The sequence below is a fragment of the Sus scrofa genome, unplaced genomic scaffold (assembly GCF_000003025.6).
Source record: "Sus scrofa isolate TJ Tabasco breed Duroc unplaced genomic scaffold, Sscrofa11.1 Contig490, whole genome shotgun sequence".
NCBI classification, from domain to species: Eukaryota; Metazoa; Chordata; class Mammalia; order Artiodactyla; family Suidae; genus Sus; species Sus scrofa.
Genome location: NW_018085226.1, coordinates 16,992 through 37,736, shown reverse-complemented (window position 1 = coordinate 37,736; position 20,745 = coordinate 16,992). Strand labels below are relative to the sequence as shown.

At 42.2% G+C, this 20,745-nt stretch overlaps 1 protein-coding gene across 2 annotated transcripts in view; it reads left to right on the top strand.

Annotated features, from left to right (window-relative positions):
* The window catches only part of LOC100518860 (multidrug resistance-associated protein 4-like), a 168,193-nt gene extending 151,558 nt beyond the window's left edge, over positions 1-16,635 (top strand). For both annotated transcript variants that reach the window (XM_021082087.1, XM_021082086.1), the window contains 2 exons: positions 5,992-6,126; positions 16,263-16,635. In XM_021082087.1, the coding sequence (XP_020937746.1) occupies positions 5,992-6,126; positions 16,263-16,283 (156 nt within the window). In that variant the 3' untranslated portion in view covers positions 16,284-16,635. The remainder of the gene's footprint in view (positions 1-5,991; positions 6,127-16,262) is intronic.
* Positions 16,636-20,745: the final 4,110 nt, after the last annotated feature.

Below are 20,745 nucleotides of genomic sequence, written 5' to 3'. Positions count from 1 at the left end.
AATTATTTTTACGTTAAAGTCTACACATTGTTTTTTTTAAGAAACAATGCTAGTGCACACTTGATAGGCTACCGTAGAGTGTAAACATAACTTCTCTTGCCCTGGGAACCAGAGAATCATGTGACTCACTTTATTACGATGGTCCCTTCATTGTGGTGTTCTGGAACTGAACCTGCAATGTCTCCGAGCGATGCCTGTACCTGTTTCCTTTCCAGAAAGTAGGTGATTGTCTGTTCTGAAAGGTTGAAGGACATAAAGACAAGTCCATCAGCTGCAAAGCCTAATGCTGCAGAGGGAGGCAGCCAGCCTCTGGGTTGGGGAGTGGCTGGGGGTGAGGACACTGATGAAGGGCATAACCATCAGTGTTGTCACCTTAAAGTCCAGTCACTGCAAGTGCTTAAGCTGTAATTATTACATTTTGCTGCACTGGTGACTATTCTGCAGAAGATGGGTGATGTGCTTTTGTTTACGGTAAGTCAGTCAAACAGAAGTCTGGCTGGTAAACAACCGTGACCTGGTAGGTAGCTTTATGTGTTGGCTCTCCAAAGGGATTCATTCAGTTTTGCTTCATGACACACCATGAGTGGGTGAGACTTAGAATTCTGTTTACAAAGATGTTCTCTCAATTTCACCTTTATTAAACATGGTGTAGTCATAATGACACATAATTTAATCTTCCTTATTTACTCCGTTATCACTAACAGGAGAACAAGACAAATTAGAAATCCTCTCTTTCCTAAGAGTTACCACTGTCCTACATGAAGGCTGCTTCTTGTGGTTTTTAGGACCACCTGGTCGCTTGTGGCCTGTTCTCTCTTCAGCCGGTGGCACAGCTTTCCTCCGATCCCTGCACACTCCTGTCTTCATAAGCACCCCCACACCCCCAGATTCTCCCTGGTAGTGTGAGCACAGGAAGCAGGTAAAATCTGCTGTTGCTCCAACTCTGTGTTGCCTGTGTTCAGCATTTTCACCACCAGCAGTTCGAGGATTCTTTGGAAACGAAGGACCCGAACCAGGGCCAGGAAGCTCTTCTGTCCACAGGCAGTCTTGTGGTTTTATGTCCTTTTCCTTCTTCCTCAATGCAAGCCTCTTCTTGGAAGTTTTTCCCAGTGAAATGAAAACCAGAAACTGTTGTAACATAACCACCTGAAAAGCACAACAATGGCCCACACCTAACTAGAGTGTTACTGAAATTCTATATTTCACCTTCATGGAATGTTTCTTTCATAAGCCTACATGGCCGCAGTTAAAACATTTCAAGGAGAAAAGCTCTTTCAAAGACATACTAAAAGGAGGAGTTCCCATCATGGCGTAGTGGTTAAGGAATCTGACTAGTAACCATGAGGATGTGGGTTCGATCCCTGGCCTTGCCCAGTAGGTTAAGGATCGGTGTTGCCATGAGCTGTGGGGTAGTTCACAGACTCAGCTCTGATTCAGCGTTGCCGTGGCTCTGGCGTAGGCCAGTGGCTACAGCTCTGATTCGACTCCTAGCCTGGGAACCTTCATATGCCAATGGAAGAGGCCCTAGAAAAGGCAAAAAGACAACCCCTCCCCCCCAAAAAAAAACATACCAAGAGATGTCATTCCAGTTTCCAGAGGGAAGATAGAAGCACAATCTGGGAGAGGAAATCCCTTATGGGGGGGGGGCTTCCATGTAAAAGCAGCAGCTCTGAGAGAGCAGCGTGGAGTCACCATGGCCTTGCCGGCCTCATTCCCCAGCTGAGAAGAGGGGTTTCGTTGTTCAGGACCTCAGAACAGTCTTACGTTAATACTTGCTACATTGTCCAGTCACTGAGAAAGTCACAGGCACCCACTTTACCAGTGACGACCCACCATCCAAGGTTGGATAACTGCCCCATGTCACCTGGCAGCCAGAGATAGAGGCCTGACATGAATAACTTCCCTCCCCCTCTCTACTTGTCACTAAGTGGGGTCTCCCTTCCTGGGTGTCCTCATATTGAAAGCTGTTCCCAGCATCTCTTTCCTATCATTGGCTTTTCCTCCACCCTGTCCTGCCCCCACCTCTCCCTGCAGCCACCCCATTGTCACTGCTGGCATCCTGCCAGTGACATGGAGCAAACTAGTTTGCAGTGGGTCCTTAGATGTTTATGTCTGGACAGTTACCTGGAATATCTGCAGATACACAGGCCTGATAAACACTCTTCACTGAGCTCTGTAACTGCCTGACTCATCTCATATACTGTATTTTCCTTAACCTTCCAGAGGGTGGTGAGCAATTCAAGGTTGGCGTTCCTGGAGAGAGCCTGGGGTTTGAGGGGTTGTTATCGCACCCCCTTGAATGTGTGGTTAGTTTATAGTTTAACTTGGGTTACAAGAAGAGTGGGGACACAGCGGGAGATTACAGGAGCCTTTTCTTATAGATATAAAAGGATATTAAACTAAAAATTCAAGTTTATACTAATTTTTCTGTACATAAAGAAAGTTTAGAGTTACTTTCTGTTTATTTCTTCTGAAATATCTAGATACTTTGATCAAACCGGTAAATGTAAAGGCCACGTGGGTAAAATTCTATTCTAGACCTTTTTTCAGTCTGGGCCCCATCGCAGCTCCTGGAGCCCCTGACCTGAGCCTTGGGGCGCTGCCCTCCTGCTCCTTTCAGCTCCCCCTCCCCTCGGACTGCACCTTCTCTTCTCTCTCTTTTCCAGTATTTGACCATCAGTGAGTTTCAAGCCTCCATCCTCAACCCTGGTTTTTCTCCCCCTCATTTTCCTCCCACTCTCCCTCTGGCCCGTGGCCATCAACCTGTGGTCCTCCCCGTCCACATCCCTCGTCCTGGAACCCCTGCATCCCACTGCCTGAACTGTCTCCCAGGCCAGCTGGACTGGTTTCCTCCTTGGTCTCACTCTACAGTCTTGCCAGGCGCACCATTGGGAGGTCAGCCAGTCATGCCCTGAACTTCATTTCCTTTGTATTTGCCTTTCAGCGGCCTGTACTCTGTGCCTCTTACCTGTCATGTACAATGTCAGGGCCCCTAGATGCAACAGAGAACAAGGAAAACCACACAACCCTGCCCTTAAAAAGCTTCAAGGCTCACCTCCAGCCCTCCTGGCTCATGTGGTTCCCTGTGTCTGGAAAGACCACTGTCCACCCACCCGTCCTGTGTCTGCAAGTCCACGTCTGTCCATTCGTCAAGGCCCAGTTCCCTGCCCTCTGTCCTCCTTGAAGGTTGTCCTCTGAACCTGTGACCCGAAGTCACCTCTTCTACTATGAACCTGCTCCTTGTCATGCTTTTTTTCTTGCATCATAAACACTTGAGGGTTTTCTTCTCTCTCTCCTTTCAGTACAGGCTCTCTGAAGGCAGGTGCTGTGTCTGCTGCTTCCACAACTTCTGGCATAATGCCATCAATGCAGTTAAATATGCAGTAAATGTGTGCTGAATCAATACAGAATTAGTGAAAATTTCCTTGCTTTCCTCAGATGTGTTTTAGCCACATGTATTTACTGTTTTTTAAAAATTGAAGTACAGTTGATTTACAGTATTGTGTTAGTTTCAGGTATACAACAAAGTGATTAAGTTATATATATATTTTCAGAATATTTTCCATTATAGGTTATTATAGGATATTGGATATAGCTCCCTGTGTTATATAGGAAATCCTTTTTGCTAATTTTATGTGTAGTAGTTTGTGTCTGTTGATCCTATCGTCCTGGTTTATAACCCTCTTCCTTTCCCTTTTGGTAACCTCAGTTTGGTTTCTGTGTCTGTGAGTCTGTTTCTATTTTGATTATAGATTCATTTGTACTTTATTATTTTTTTTAGATTCCATATGTAAGTGATGCCATATTTGTCTTTCTCTGTCAGACTTACTTTATTTAATATGATATTCTCTAAGTTCATCTACATTGGTGCCAAAGGCACTATTTTATCCTTTTTTATGGGTGAGAAATATCCGTTGTATATATGTATGCCCTTCTTCTTAAACCGGTCATTCGTTGATGGGCGCTTGGGTTGTTTCCAACTCTTGGCTTTTGTAAACAGCGTTGCTATGAACTTTGGTGTGCGTGTATCTTTTTGAAATAGGGTGTTCATGTTTTCTGGATGTATGTCCTCGAGTGAGATAGCTAGATCATATGGTAGCTCTATTTTCAACTTTTTTTTTCTTTCTTAGGGCCACACCCACAGCATATGGAGGTCCCAGGCTAGGGGTCTATTCAGAGCTGTAGCCACCGGCATACGCCACAGCCACAGCAAAGCCAGATCCAAGCCATGTCTGTGACCTACACTACAGCTCATGGCAATGCCAGATCCTTAACCTACTGAGCTAGACCAGGGATTGAACCTGCACCCTCGTGGGTACTAGTCAGATTCTTTTCTGCTGAGCCAGGATGGAAACTCCTATTTTCAACTTTTTAAGGAAAATATTCCTTTTCATATTGTTTTCCAAAATGACAGCACTAGTTTACATTCCCACGAACAGTGTAGGAGGGTTCCCTTTTCTCCATACCTTCCCCAGCATTTATCACTTGTAGACTTTGGTGATGGCCATTCTGACAGTGTGAGGTGCCACCTCATTATTGTTTCGATCAGCATATCTCTAATGGGTAGCAGTGTTGAGCATCTTTTCATGTGCCTGTTGGCCATCTTTATGTCTTCTCTGGAGAAATGTCTGTTTAGGACTTCTGCCCATTTTTCAATTGGGTTGTTTTGTTTTGTTTGATAGTCAGCTGTATGAGTTGTCTGTACATTTTGGATAGTAACCCCATGTTGGTCACATCATTGGAAATATTTTATCACGTCCCTTAGGTTGTCTTTTCATTTTATTGGCCATTTCCTTTGCTACGCAGAAGTTTTTAAGCTTGATTATGTCATATTTGTTTATTTTTACTTTTATTTCTTTTGCCTTGGGAGACTGAGCTAAGAAAATATGTCAACTATTTATGTCCAAGAATATTTTGCCTTTGTTTTCTTCTAGGAATTTTATGGTATCATGTGTTATAGTTAAGTCTTTACACCATCTGAGTTAATTTTTGTATATGATGTGAAGGTGTGTTCTAATTTCCTTGATTTCCATGTAGCTGTTCAGCTCTCCCAGTGCCACTTGCTGAAGAGACTGTCTTTTCTCCATTATCTAGTCTTGCCTGCTCTCTCATAGATTAATTGACCAAAGAGGTGTGGAGACCTGTGTTTTAAAATTGCATCTTTTGGGAGTTCCTATCATGGCTCAGTGGTTAATGAATCCGCCTAGAAGCCATGAGATTGAGGGTTCGATCCCTGGCCTTGCTTGGTGGGTTAAGGACCTGGCATTGCCATGAGCTGTGCTGTAGGCCAGCAGCTACAGCTCCAATGAGACCCCTAGCCTGGGAACCTCCATATGCCATGGGTGTGGCCCTAAAAAAAGGCCAAAAAAATGCATTTTTTTCCTTCTTTTCAACATTAGGAGGAGTAGTTATATTCTGTCATACTGTGATTAAGTTAAATTACACATTCAGGGGATCCAAATTGGTATTCTAGGTTAGAGGACATTTAAATTATTATTTGGTTATGACAAATTCAGTTATTCTTGAATTTTTTTGAGCAAGCTGCCTTAGCAGTGCTTCCCAGTGATAAGCAAAAGATTAACAGGACGGTGGCCTTTAAGAGATCTAATAAATGCCTCTAGTTAAATACCGTGGGGCAGAATTAACTGCAGTCCTTAGCTATGGAAAAACAACCTGTGTCCTGTTCAGAGTTTCAGCACCTTCTCTTAAAATACATTCAGTCTAAGAATGACCTAAATGAAGAACTCAGTACCCCTTAACATCAGAACTATGTCTATAGCTGTATCATTTGGGCCAACTGTTTCAGACTTTCTTCTCTCCAGCACCCTTAAGCAAAGCCACTAGTTAGTGGAAAGCAGAGTAAGAGCCCCTTCCTCTTTCTTTTAAGTTTCAATTAGTGAACACATCCATGTGCAATAAAATATTGTCTGAGTTATACTATGTTACTGGGAAACATTGTCTGATAATAGGTTTCTTTCTCCTGATTATCAGGTTTTGGATTCAGGAAGACAAAGAGAATACAGTTCGCCATATAAGTTGTTGCAAAATAAGAACAGCCTATTTTACAAGATGGTGCAACACCTGGGGGAGGCTGAGGCCACTGCCCTCACTGAGACAGCAACACAGGTGAGCTCCAAGCAGAGAATTGTAATTAAAGTTCATTTCCCTGGTTCACTCTTCAGGATCTCCATGAGGGGTCTGGTAACAAGCGCTCTGTGCCCTTTGCAATTATGAGCCTGCAGAGACGAAGCTTCATGGCTGGGCCTTAACAACAAGGTGCAGGTTGAAGGCAGGTCTGCCGAGAATCTGCAGAAGAGGTGTGGGTGGGGCAGGATGTGTGTGTGCTCACGTGTGCACGCACATGTGCATAAGAGAGAGATTGTAGGTTAGACTTTCCACAGGTTTGGACTCTGTGGGTTCAGATTCCCACACAGCACAGATCACTCTCATTCTGCAGACCCTTTGCATTTTATCCTGATTGGTCCTCAGCCCATTTGTGATGCAAGTGCTGTCAGGGAACATCCGGGAAATTTGAGAGTTTGAGGGGAAAATCTGGACTATTTCAGGTCTAAAGATCTACCAGGGAAAGGTATAGGTTGTTTTTGTTTCTAATTTGTAGAGAAAATTCCAACATGATACTAAATCTCCCTACTTCTTTGCTGTTTAGAATTAGGTTGCCTCCCTAAGCTTCCTCTACCTTCTAGAAGGTACAGTTGTCATTAGGACAGATCAGGAATTCACACAGCCTTAACACTGTAGTCTGAATGGGGCTTGGGGGTTTAACAAAGCCTTTGTGCAGAGCTGGGGGGTGTGAGAGCTCTAAGCCCTGTAGGCGGTGTGAGGAGGATGCTCCACAAGTAACACTCAGGCCACGTGGTGTCGCTCTAACAGAGGGGAGGTGGTGGTATCTTGTCCTACAGATGTGATAACTCAGGTCTGGCTTCAGAGACTTAGCCATTGCCATGCAGCTGCCTGTAGTTCTATCCGGACCCAGGTGAGAGTGGGGTTGATGGAAGGATGGAGGGAGGGAAGGAGGGTCTGGTGTCCTTGCCCCTTGAGACGCGTGGCTCAGGTAGGAGGAGGTTCCAACTGGATGTGATGGGGCTTCTCATCCAAACGTTATCTCTGGGCCTTAAATGATGGGAGCATTTTTCCTTCTCCATACTTTTCTGCATTTCCCGGATTTTCACTTGTAAGCAGAATAAATTACTTGTGTAATATTTAAAATATCTCTTAAAGATATGGCCCAGTGTCCACAGTACTTTTGTATGAATGACTTATCTAAAATGTACCTGAGTTCTCTGTGTCCTGGTTTCACCTCATTCCTCCCACCTAGAAATGAAGACATGACGAACAGTACCTTCCGCTGTTCATGGGCTAGGAGATTGCCCAGGGTCACAGAGCTGGCTGAGGAGTTGACAGAGTTCACTGGTTCAAGCCTCGAGTTAGGGACAGTGGAGACTTTCCACAAATACTCACACTGTATGCACATGCAGAGAAGCTGCACCGATATTCATTTGTGCCTGAAATGGACAGAATGCTTTCGTCTTCCAGTCTGAGCTTCCTGTCTGAGACCTGATAATCCTTTAGGAGATTCCCTGTATAACCCAACACAGAACAGCCTGGAATCTCCCAAACCCTTTTATTCATTCACCCTTAGTTATTTCACCTCAAAGAGATGTGCCCCTACCTCTGTGTCCAAGTCTTTGTTTAAAAAGTGTGTTATCATTATCTATTATCAAGACCTTAAGCAATGAGAAATAGATCACAGGATTTTAGATAGGGCCAAAGAACAGAAGATAATAGGATTCAACACCCTGATTTTACAAGTGAGGAAACTAAAGCCCGTAAGGAGGAAGACGGCCCTATAGATACAACTGGTATGAGATTTATTTGCAGCAGACAGAGAATTGGTAATCTTTTCATTCAATTAATTTTTTAAGTCAAGTGTAACCTACAAACAAAGCAGACATAGGTCACAGAATTAGAAATCTCGTGATTCCTGGTCTAGTGATCTTGTACCTACTTTTACAATATTAATGGTAATTTACTTTGGTGTAATTCTTTATAATGTGTTTTACTTAGTTCTCACATGTGTGATTTCACTTAATCCTCATGCCAGTCCTTTTTTAACCCATCTCATCCACTGGGTCAAGATTAGGTCAAAGGCTCCCCCAGGGTCACAGAACTGGTCCAGGGAGCACAGAGCAGACCTGCTGGGGGTGGTGGGTGCCGCCCTAGGTACCATGTTCTGTGCTGAGTCTGAGAAGCTGCTCCTTTGACCTGGTAACCAAGGAGGGGTCGTCACCCAAGTTCACAGGGTGGCAGAGCATCACTCCTGGATTTCAGCCCTACCAGTGGCTCGGGTCACCTCTACAGAAAGACACAAGGAGATACACATCCCGATTCTCATCCCAGTTGAATATCTTCCTGCCATTATTTCTGTATATGCTCTGCCCTCTTAGGAGAACAAGTATCAGATTGTCAGCTCTGTAAATGTGTAAGCTTCTCATGTCACTGCTGTCACACTGGGAGGAGTAGCCTAAGTCAGCAAGCTTTTCACTCTAACAGAACAGAATTCATTCATTTGAAAAGAAAACTCAGCATCTGGGAAAAGGTGCTTCCAAGTCATGTTTACTGACCACGTAGTTGCTTCTCTGAAAATGTTAGTGTAGGTGACCCGAGTCATTGACACATTTCGATGATCAGGAAATAGTCAGGAAAGTGCTTTTTGATTCTGTGCTGAAGGGTGCATTAGTTTGCTGGGGCTGCCATACAAAGTACCACAGAACAGGTGACTTAACGAGACTCATGTCCTCACTGTCTGGAGGCTGGAGGCTGAGGTCAGGGTGTCAGCAGGGTCGGTGTCCCCTGAGGCCTCTTTCCTGGGCTTGTAGGTGCTGTCTTCTCCCTGTGTCTTCACATGCTCCCCTCTGAGTGCCTGTGTCCTAAACTTTTCTTCTTATGAGGACACCTGTCAGATTAGATCAGGGCCCAACTATGTGACTTCATTGTAACTAATCCCTTCTGTAAGGTCCCTGTCCCCAAATATTTTCATCTTCTGAGGGACCAGGGTGGGAGGTTTAGGACTTGAGCATGTACCATTGGAGGGGACACAGTTCAGCCCATAAGAAAGGATGATTCCTTCTGCGGTAACAGTAACGCAGACCTGATAGAGGATTTTTGAAGTTTCTTTGTTCCCAGTGGGTAGCAGAGGTGTCATTGTATCTATTCATGGTACCACCAGCTATAACCCCAAAGTTAAGATATGCTAACATCCTAGATCTAGGAGCCTGGGGCAGTGTGAATAGTGGGGGAGCCACTCAGCAGCCACGTGGCCTCATGTCCCCAAGGTCTCTGAGCCTCAGGGTCCTCCCCTGTGTGTAGAGCAGGGGTTACAGCCCTGTGGGCTTCTTCCCTCTGTCATTACAGGGATCAGATGAGAGGGCATGTGCTTCAGTGCTTTGTGAATATAGAGCCTTTTACAGCGTAAAAGTGGGATCATTTCTTTAAAGGCTGTAGATTGAGCCCTTACCTCCCAATAATAATAAAACGTACCCACAGTTCTTCTAAGTAGCTTTAGAAAATCTAAATAATGAAAGTGTAATTTTAATCATCAGTTTTTAAACAAATGATATATCTAATGCTACCAAATTCAAAAACTTTATTTTGAAAAATAGATTTCTATGGATAAAGAGTAAATCACTCTGCCATTCCAGTCACCACACAGCCCCTCCCGCGGAGTGGAGCCCCGGCAGCACCTTTGTTCTGCTGACATGTTCTGTGCATCAGGAAGAATTTGGGCCTGTGTGGCCTTCCTGTTTCTAAGCACAAATGATAGCTGTGCCTTGCTGTTCTCATTTAATATTATATTCTAGATCTTCTCAGTGCATAGTTATCTCATTCTTTTGAAAGGCTACAGAGTATTTATTGCTTTCTCTGTTTCCTGTTCCTCATTTTCCCTTCTAATTAATTGTTGCAGTTTTATTGTTTTTTCCCCCAAAGAAAGAAGAAATTTGCTTTCAACATGTATTCTTCTTTATAATTTATCTCTTTCTGCTTTGTATATTTAATAATTCCTCCCTTCCTTTGATTTACTTTGTTGTTGCTTCCTACTTCTTAAATGCATTTGATTTCATTCCTTCTTGTTCTTTAATATAAATATTTTTAAGTCTGAGAACTTTTATCTGAATAGTGTTGTAGCTATAACCTATAGGTTCTGGTGTGTAGTGCTTTTATCATAGTTGTGTTTTTATCTATAGATTCTGCAATTTTGGTTTTCACTTCCTCTTTAGCCCAAGAATTATTTGAGAAGGAGATCTTTCCAATTTCCTAGTTAGAGGATTTTTTAAATATTTGTTTTCTATTTTATACATCATTTCACTCATTTCATTGCCTTGTGATTAAACAAAAATGTTCTTTGTCGTATATCTACCCCAAAACAATATATATTAATATTTTTTGGTGATGTAGTATATTGGCTAAGTTTTGTGGATGTTCTTTGGGCACTTAACAGATGGACATTATCTATTTAAGATACAGAGTTTAACTTTTAATTAGAGTGATTTTTATTAATTACATTATTTAGGTTTTCGCTATCCTTATTTCTTTTGGTCCATTTGGTATGAGTTAGACTGAGAGAGGGGAATTAGTCTTCTGTTATAGCAAGTTTCACATTGTAGTTCTTGTCATTTTTGCTTTGATAATTTTAATGTTATGATTTTTCAGTCCGAGATATTCATGACTTGGGTTTGCACTATGAATTATGTATTTGTACTACTTTAGAGTTCCTTTCTTCAATTTATTTAATGTCTCTGGCCCTGAATCCAGAGTGGTTCGAAACTGAAATTGAGTCCCCTGTTTTTATTTGCTTGATATATCTTTGACCGGCTTTTAATATCAGTTGTAGATGTGTCTCCTTTGGTGACAGGTAGTTAGATTTAGCTCTGAGATTTAATCTTGGCCTTGTAGGTATATTTTGTCTTAGTGCTGTTGTGCTATGCTTTCAGTTTTTAGGTTTTCTTAAAACTTTTAAATTTATAGCTTGTAATATTTGGGTTTTTTTTTTGCACTTTATGTGTATTGCTTCAATTTCTTCTAGAAATATTTTATTTCCTTATTATTGACTCCACATTATAAACATCATTATTTTCCTTTTCTACGTTCTACTAAATGTTTAGTTTTTCTTTCACTGTTTACTTTCAAATCTTTAAAAATACTTAGACCTCTATTATTTTACCCACTTCTATTAAAGGACACTTTACACCTCTAGTTTGCTAAAGTTTGTCCTCTAGTTTAGCCTTTTTAAAACTTTGTGTGGTATGGAAGTCATGAGTGGGGACTATGAAATCTGTTTAGTCAGGGGTGACCAGCAAGTTTTAAGAAATGCAATAGAAAAGAAGGGAATGGACGAAAAACAGCAATGTGTGTTTCCTAGAAGTAGTAGATATTTCATGAATTCCTTTCAGGGTTCACAAATATAGATAGAGCTGGTGACTCTGTACTGGGACTCAATGTAAAATTAAACATATTTACTATTGAGCATGGCAGCCCCCCAAAAAGTTTGAAAACAAGGCTCTATGTCATCTTAAAGGGGAGGGGAGTCCCTTGGAGTTAGAATCCCTGACTTACTGTAAATATAGGTAACCCTTGAACAGCACAGGTTTGAACTGCATGGGTCCATTTGTACGCAGAGTTTCTTCAGTGACTATGTGCTGTAATATTACCTGATCCACAGTTGTTTGACTACATGGATATGGAGTGACTGTAAAGTTATACACAAATTTTTGACCATTTAGAGGGTCAGAGCCACTCAGCCCCACCTCGATCAAGGGTCAATTGTATGAAACATATTTCTGTCACATCTCTGATTTCATATAACTTGATCTTCCCTCCTGGATGCACAAAGGATTCTTTCTTTATTTTGAAGGTCATTGGTTTTTCCTAAGACATCATGTACTCCTGGTCTCTACATTCAAGTGTTTTATTTTGAGAAGTTTACTTGAGTTATGTCTTTGAGTTGGTTTAATTTGATGGGAGTCTCCTCTTTATAAATATCTGTAATATGTATGTTGCCTGTCCTGTCTGTTTTATCTCCTTAATTCTTTTAAAATTTTTATCAATTTACAGTGATGTGGCTTTCTTTCTCCATCCTGTCCTCCAATGTCTCTATTATTTCTTTAGCTGTAGCTAATCTTCTTTGTGTGGCCTTCAGAACTGTCATTTCTTTGATGTTTTCATTTTTCTCTTCCATTTCACTTTGGCATCTGTCAACTCGTGTTTCATCATCTTCTGTTGCTGTACCATGTTTTCCTGTGCTCTGATGTCTATTGTCCACAGGTTGATTGTTCTCCATTTTCTTTGACTGTATTGCATTATATTTTTGCGTAATTTTCATTTGTTAAGTGAGTATTTTTTCATCCCTCACATGCTCATTTTGTTCATTTTCCTCATTTTTTTGTTTGTGTATGTTACAGATACTGTACTGCTTTTTTTGTTATTGTTTTTCCTACTACTTGCCTTTGCGTTGAGTTTTTTCTAGACCGTATATTTGTGGGTAGTTGTGGCTAAGGCATCATTTCAGGCTGAGTGGAATTTGCTCTCTGTAATACATAAGCTCCTCATGGCACAGAGAGATGGAAGAGGGTGTGTGTTTGTCTTTGTCCATCAGCAAGTGGGAGAGAAATTGAGAACACGTATTCATTTAGCCTGTATTCTTGCCTAGCCTGCAGTGATGGGCAGTTCATACCGCTTGCATTTCAGAATCTCTTCTCCTAGGACATCACCGGTGTATGTGCTTCAGGCAAAGATAATGATTCTACATGATTCCTAGAATTGGCACCTTAGAATCTGCCCCTTAGTTGGAGAACCATGCTCTCCCGTGATTGCTGAGATCTGTTCCCCTTAAGCACCCTCTCTCTGCCTTGCCACAGCGCATTAGATCCAGTTGCATACGGCAGCCTGTCCAGATATTTCGTCATTTGGGATTTAAAATAACTCCTGATTTCATCAATGATTGGGCTCAATTTTTATCTGCCAATTATCCTTTTTAGGGTGATTTCTGTAAGGATGAGGGGAGAGAAAATGCATTATTCCATTAAGTTACAAGTAGAAATCCTCTCTTACTATTCAGTACTTTTTAACTTGATAATATATGTGCCAGTATATACACAAAAGTTAGACTGCTTTAAAGATGAGGAGGTTGAGGGTTCCTGGGATTGAACCAGGGCCATGCTGTTCAATGAGGATGAACTGACTGAGTCTTGAGCCAGAATTCTCAATGTCTTGAGCCAAGTGCTGGACTTCATTAATGCAGGGGAGTTTTTCTTGCTCTCTTGCTTTTAGTAAGCTCTAATTCCATGACAGTGGCTTTATCTACTAGCTCGATTTTAAGAGTTAGACTTAGTTTCAACCTGCATTGGAAGAACTATAATGAACCAAGCCCAAGAGAAGGAGGGGAGAGGGCCAAGAAACCCACCACCCACTGGTCTTATATTCTGCTTGTTCTGAATTTGAACTTTTTTTTTTTTGACATTTTCTCTTTTAATCTTCACAACCATTCTGAGCTGGCAGTATTATCCCTCAGATGGAGAAACTGAGGCAGAGGAACTTAAGTAATTTCTCAAAATCACAGGTTAGAAAGAGTTAGGCATCTTTTAACCACCTTTCTGCCTCCCAGTTTATCATGTTCACTGAGTTCAATATGTCCAGCTAAGACTCTGGGCTTCTTTAAAGGTAAAATCAGAAGATTCACAAAGGGCCTCCCAGAAGTTTTGTTTTCATCATTCAAGGCAAGGAATGCTGCTACTTTCCATGGACTAAGGGGCCACGTCTCTGAGCAGCATCATGATCACACCCAGCACTTAGCTTGGTGTGTTTTCAGCCTGTGGATTGTAGTCATCCCTTGGTTCCTATGAGGTAGGTCATTGCCTCATTTCACAACTGAGGCCCCCACTGTGGAGAGAGCTTAAGTGATGTTTCCATGGTCAGCAGCGACCCCAGGAGAGGGAGATGAGCCCGGGCTTCCTTACCCCAGCCTCGCGCCATCCACGAGGATCTGCTAACAAGCTTTCAGTCATCTCAACCCCCTTCACAACCTTCCCTGTGAAAGAGATGCCTTCTCTCACTTGTGCTGTCAGCCAGAGTGTGGTCTACACCATAGTAACACATGAGAAAGAGAAACGTCAAATCAAGGATTTTATACACAAGATGCTCATCTTCAGTCTCGGTTTCAAATATTTCACACCATGAAACAAAGGCCATTTGGGTTAAAAGTCACTAGAATTAAAATTTCTTTATAAAAAATTACTTTGAGGAGTTCCCATTGTGGCTCAGTGGTTAACGAATCCGACTAGGAACCGTGAGGTTGTGGGTTCGATTCCTGGCCTCACTCAGTGGGTTAAGGATCCTGTGTTGCCGTGAGCTGTGGTGTGGGTCGCAGACACAGCTCAGATCCCACGTTGCTGTGACTCTGGCATAGGCTGGCGGCTACAGCTCTGATTAGACCCCTAGCCTGGTATCCTCCACATGCCACGGGAGTGGCCCTAGAAATGGCAAAAAGACAAAAAAAAAAAAATTACTTTGAGAAAGAGTTATGGGGAATGGAACAAGGTGATTTTTGGAGGATCGTCAAGCAGAAAACAGTGAATGTATTTCCATTTGTTCTTTTGGTTGTTTTTAGTTTTACCTAGAGAGTATCTAAATATATAACCACACATGATATGGCTCGCCTTAAAAAATGGAGGCAGGAGATTCAATGCAGTTAGGCTCCCTGCCTTATTTTTAATTTCTTGCATTAAAATGAAAGTAACTTCTGATTTCACCCAATGGGGTTTCAGCATTCTTGAAGAATTTCCTATTTTTCTCCCTAACTTAAGGGGCATTTGAATATATAGCATTTCATATTCAGTGCTCTTTGGGGGGTAGCAATTATGCAAGAAGCATCAAGAGAAAAAAAAAGTACACCTGATAGGAAAGTAGGTGTCTTGACATTTTTCTATTTCATGTGTAAAATCCATCATTTCCCATGATGGCTTTGTGGACAGGACCCACAAATGTACTTGGGGCCAGGTTTTATAAGATAGATCTGCAGTCTCATGACTGAGTGACCCAGCAGGTGACACGAGCCAGCCTAGATGGATGGCTGCTGTCAAGTCGCAAACAAAACTTTTCTCATTCTTCTTTGGGGAAAAAAAGATTACATTTATAGTCCTTTTTTAGCCAAACACATTCAGAGATAAGAGCTCCCAAGTCTTGACATTATTTCAGTTTGTTCTGCGCATCTGTCCAGGGATGGAGGTAAGATACAGCTCCAAAAAACTGATGATGGTGAAACAGAGAAACTTGACAGCGTTTCATTTCCTTTATGTTCTGGTTATACATTTATCAGAAAACCTGTATCTCTTCCAGTTCAGCTAGAAATTGGTAGAATTCAAGAACTCAAAGGCCTGGCAAAGAACTGTCCTATTATTGGTCTCATTTTCCATTTTAGAGAAGTTGCTTGGTTGAGTCCTTGTTAAAGCTTTTGATTCTCTTTTCATTCTTGTCACCCACTCTCCACAGATCCCATGTCTATAGGCTCTGCAACTGCTTTGCTGCACAAATTAGACACCAGGAAATTTCATACATATACACCAGTGTTTCAGTGCTTGCCCAAATTTGTAAAATATAGGAATTACAACCTGATATCAACATCAAAAACTGTTGTGTTCATTTTATGTGTGAAAATGAAACTCTCATGTAGATGCTAGATTGCCCAGCCTCTTTGTCACTCTGTTCTTAATTTATGTCCAGGTTTTGAGTCAGGAAAATGACTTTGCTTTTTAATTTAATGTAGTGATAAAGGATCTCTGTGAATCAGAATGATCAGAACTAAAGTAGATCTACAGGTTGATTGGCTTTAAGCCCAAGCCCCACGGAGGGGGTGGGGGTACACCTGATAGGAAAGTAGGTGTCTTGACACTTTTCTATTTCATGTGTAAAATCCATCATTTCCCATGATGACTTTGTGGACAGGACCCACAAATGTACTTGGGCCCAGGTTTTATAAGACAGATCTGCAGTCTCATGACTGAGTGACCCAGCAGGTGACACGAGTTTTAATGGGGCTACTTCCTCCCTAGAACCAATACATCCCTGTGTTTTAAATTGTGCCTCCACTCGTGCTGTGACTTGCTTCACATGAAGAGGTGGATGTGGAAATGGCTTAGGGACAAGTACTTGAAAACCCTTAAACATGTTGTTTCTGTATTTTTTCCCCTCAGGTGCACATGGAAAGGAAATAGCCAGAAATTACTCACAACAGCCACACGGTTCTGAACGTTTCCAGTGGACGGGCCTCCGCCTGAACAGTGTGGGGGCAGCACTGTGATCCTGCCGTGAGGGCAGGTGTGCTCCAGAGGCATTTCTCCAAGTTTTTGCATTGCATAAACTGTATTTTACTTTTTTTTATACCAGCAACAAATATTTACACATACAGGATGTTAGTTTATTTTTTTTTTCTTACACCTTCACCCGGTGATTGCAAGCTCTTACAAAAATGATTTGTTATTTTTATTTATATGTTACACTTTTTTTTCTTATCCAAATCAGAGGCTCAGGCCACCAATAAAAACTGTCTCTCAGGTTTTGTGCCTCGAGAGACTCCAGAGCAAAGCTTATTTTCTAAGCTATAAGACAGAGTTGTCCCAGAGGTGTTTTACTGCTCCTTCCTTCCCCCAATTACATCCTACTACTTTCCAGTTATATCAGGGATCCTGTTCACCTGAAGACTGTGTAAAGTTGTCATTTTCACTCATTTCTTCCTTTAACAGAACTAGGATCCATTATTCCACCCAAATACTTCACAGGAAAAACAAAAAATATATACTTTAGTTTGTGACATTATGGAAGAGAGGTGCCCCCCCTCCAAAACATAAAAAGACCTGTGGTTAAGATAGAGGACAGTCTTTATATGGTCTAAGAGAAGGAAGAGAAAATATCCTCCAGAGGGATTTGATAATGAAGGACACACATGTGACTGATCGTCTTCTGGATGGAGGGTTTTATTTTTTACACTTTTATTGTGGTAAAATGTATTTAACGTCAAATAAGCCTACAATTCAGCCGCCTTAATGGCATTCACAGTGTTGTGCAACAATCAATGTCTGGTTAATTTTTGGTAATTATCTTAGTACTATTCAGGTTTTTTTTTTTCTTTTTGTCTCTTTTTGTCTTTTTTTAAGGCCTGCACCCATAGCATATGAAAGTTCCCAGGCGAGGGGTTGAATTGGAGCTGCAGCCGCCAACCTACACCACAGCCCCAGCAACGCCAGATCCAAGCCATGTCTGTGGCCTACACCACAGCTCATGCAATGCCAGATGTGTAACCCACTGAGTGAGCCCAGGGATTGAACCTGCATCCTCGTGGATCCTAGTCAGGATTGTTAACTGCTGAGCCATGAATGGAACTCTGCAGTGTGTTTTTTTTACAGATTCATTTTTGGTAAGTTTTATTTCTCTAGGAGCGGATCTATTTCCTGTGAATTTTGAGCTTGATTGGTATAAAGTTAACCATAATATCTTATACATTTAATCTCTGCAGCATCTATAATTGTGTTCATTTTGGCTTATTAATTTTCTTTGGACCTTCTCTCTAAGAATAATCTTACATGACTTTTGCCTATTAATTTTCAAGAGTCAGTTTTTTTGCTTAATTGATCTTTGTTTTTTTTAAAATTTTTAGTTAGTCATAATATTCTTTCTTTCAACTTTTCATTTCCTTAGAGATTTTTTTCTCAAAATTCTGAAATTGGAAACAATATCAATTATTTTTCTAATGTCAGTAGATGAAGCCTACTTTTTCTAAGACCCACTTTAGCTTCAACCTACAGGTTTAGGTACTTGTCAATAACCATAGTGTTATATATTTTCTAATTTCTAATTTAATTATTAGTTATGTATTTTACCCACATGTTATTCCTAAGCATAATGTTCTCTAAATTTCAAAGGCTGATTCATTTTTTTCTATTAGCTTGAAGCATATGGAACATAACGTAGTTTTAACCTATCAAATGGCAGTTTTCTATGGTTCAACATGATAGTTTTCTTTGGTTAATATTTACCTTAATTTCATTTTAGTCAGAGAACATTATGGATTTTAAACCAAAGCTAACCGTGTTCATTCCCAAAGTCCTGTTTCTGCAATTCTGTATTCTCTTTGGGGATTTTTAAAGTTGTAAGTATGTGAATAACTAATAATTTTCAAATAAAAATCCTGAACACTGGAATCTTTTTTTTTTTTTTTTTGGATACATGTTGGTTCTGTGGAGTTCAGACCCAGGTGGAGTCTAGTGTCGGGATGTGTATTAGGGGTGTCTTGGGGTCAGCACTTGTGGAATCAGGAAGGAAGAAGCAGGACAGGGAAGAGGGAAAAATCAAGCTGGGATGCTGCCCAGACAACATTAGCTGACCCCATGGGGGCTCTGGATGAAGGTGGCCCCTCAGGGTTTCCTGACATGTCCCATGGCCTGGTCTTTATGCATCCACATGACGGGTCATTGCATGTATGTGGCCCCCAGAAGGGCTGCTGGTTTAAGGCTGCCCACTGGCAGCACTTCTGGCAGCTGGGCAAGTCCTTGAAGGGAGGTCTGGACGTCATGTGTCCACGTCCCCCCCGGTGTGTGTCACAGCTCCAGAGGTAGACGGTTGGGGTGTGTGTACTGTGGAGGGACGCTCTTGGTGGCTGACATTTAAGTCAAGATGACTAAGTGACTGTTCTCATGCCCTGTGGTCTGAACGTAGAGGAGCAGGTCCACGTAGGGGAGGAACCCTCATTCTCTGGGGTCAGCCCAGTGTTCAGCTCTTCAGGAAGCATCAGTCATCTCCTAGGGAACTCGTGTTGCTGTAAAGCCCTCAACTCCTCTCATTTGTTACACTGACCATACTTGGTTTAGTGTCCTGATGTCACCATCTTGAGATACTTAAATTTTAAACAAGAAACCCTGCTTTTTTCCATTTTGCACCGGGTCCTGTAAATTATATAGCCTGCCCTGATTATGAGTGTTCAGGGGTCGTTTGTTTTCTTACTAAATCATGAGCTCCTAAAAACCTGGAACTGTACCCTATTCACTTAGTAATTACGCTTTCCACACAGGGTCTGTCACAGGGGGTGCTCAGTAAAGGTTTGCTGAATGAATAATGACTGAGAACAAACCTTCCATCTAAACTTCATAATTTTGTAATATTAAGAGGAAGCCTGGGATAATAGAAAGCCCTGGGTTGGGAGTCAGTCACACAGATCAGCTTGTCCGTTCTTTCTCTGCCACTTGCTAGCAACGTGGGTGCCCAAAGAATATACTGTCCAAAGTGGGAGACTTGAGAGTGAGAGGAGAGTGATAACCAGCTAAGGGGCTGGCATAACACACTGGCACCTTCCTTGACAGAATGGGCTGTGGTCACCCTGTAGCCTGGTACCTGGAGTTACATGCTTGGGTAAGTGTCTCAACCTGTGAATCTCAGCCTCTTCACATGGAAAATGGATGTAATTCCCACCCTTGCACAGCTGCTTTCATTGGGATGATGGATGGACCAAGATCATCCACAGACGCAAAGGATGGAATCAGTGACCTTGGTGACTCTTCATCACCAGGAGAGGAGAGCAGGATTGGTGTGGATGAAGGTGGCTGTGTGGACTGTGGAAGGTGTGTCTGAGGAGGTCCTGACCTGATGGCCTAAACCGAACTGTTCATCCTTCACATAGAGTTAAAATCCAACAAGCACGCGGGGAGCAGCACGAGGTCTGGAGCCAGGCTTCCAGGGTCAAATGCTGGCTCCTCTGGGCACTGCCTGGGTTTGGACACAAGTTCTGCTCCTGCTAATCGTGTGCTCCTGAGGTTGGGAAGCCCACTGTGCTTTAGTGTCTTTGTCTGAGAGCTGATATGGGAAGGGTACCTTCCTCAGAGGGCTGTGACAAGATTCAGCATGACAGTGACACTCACACTAAGGCCTGTGAGCTAGCGCTGGTCCACAAACTGTTTGTGAGTAGGTCTGAAATATGAATGGGAATTTAAAGCAAGCTAGCACCTGACACTGTGGTGACATCCACACTCAGGACGGGGGGGATCTTACAGCCCAGAGACCAGGCAGAGGGTTGAGGTGTATGTGGCTGAGCTGCACACTAGCCGTGCACAGTGGGATCGCTGATGAGGGTACAATGGGCTGAAAATGTAAAATTAAATCAAACCAATTCTTAATCCCAGATAGTTGAGAACCCCTGCTTAGAACAAAACTGGCTATGTGATTAGCTCTCTTCACTACCCTCTGTATTAACTGTTACCATGATATTTATGTCTAAAACTAGACAATTTAGGAGTTCCCATTGTGGTGCAGCAGAAACGAATCTGACTAGGAACCAAGAGGTTGTGGGTTTGATCCCTGACCTCACTCAGTGGGTTAAGGATCCGGTGTTGCCGTGAGCCGTGGTGTAGGTTACAGACACAGCTCGGATCTGGCATTGCTGTGGCTGTAGTGTTGGCTGGCAGCTATAGCTTCACTTTGACCACTAGCCTGGGAACCTCCATATGCTGCAGGTGTGGCCCTAAAAAGACAAAAACAAAACAAACAAAACAAAAACCCAGAATATAGATTAACTGAGATTTTGCTTTTTTTTTTTTTTTTGGTCTTTTGCCTTTTCTAGGGCTGCTCCCGCAGCATATGGAGGTTCCCAGGCTAGGGGTCTAATCAGAGCTTTTGCTACTGGCCTGCACC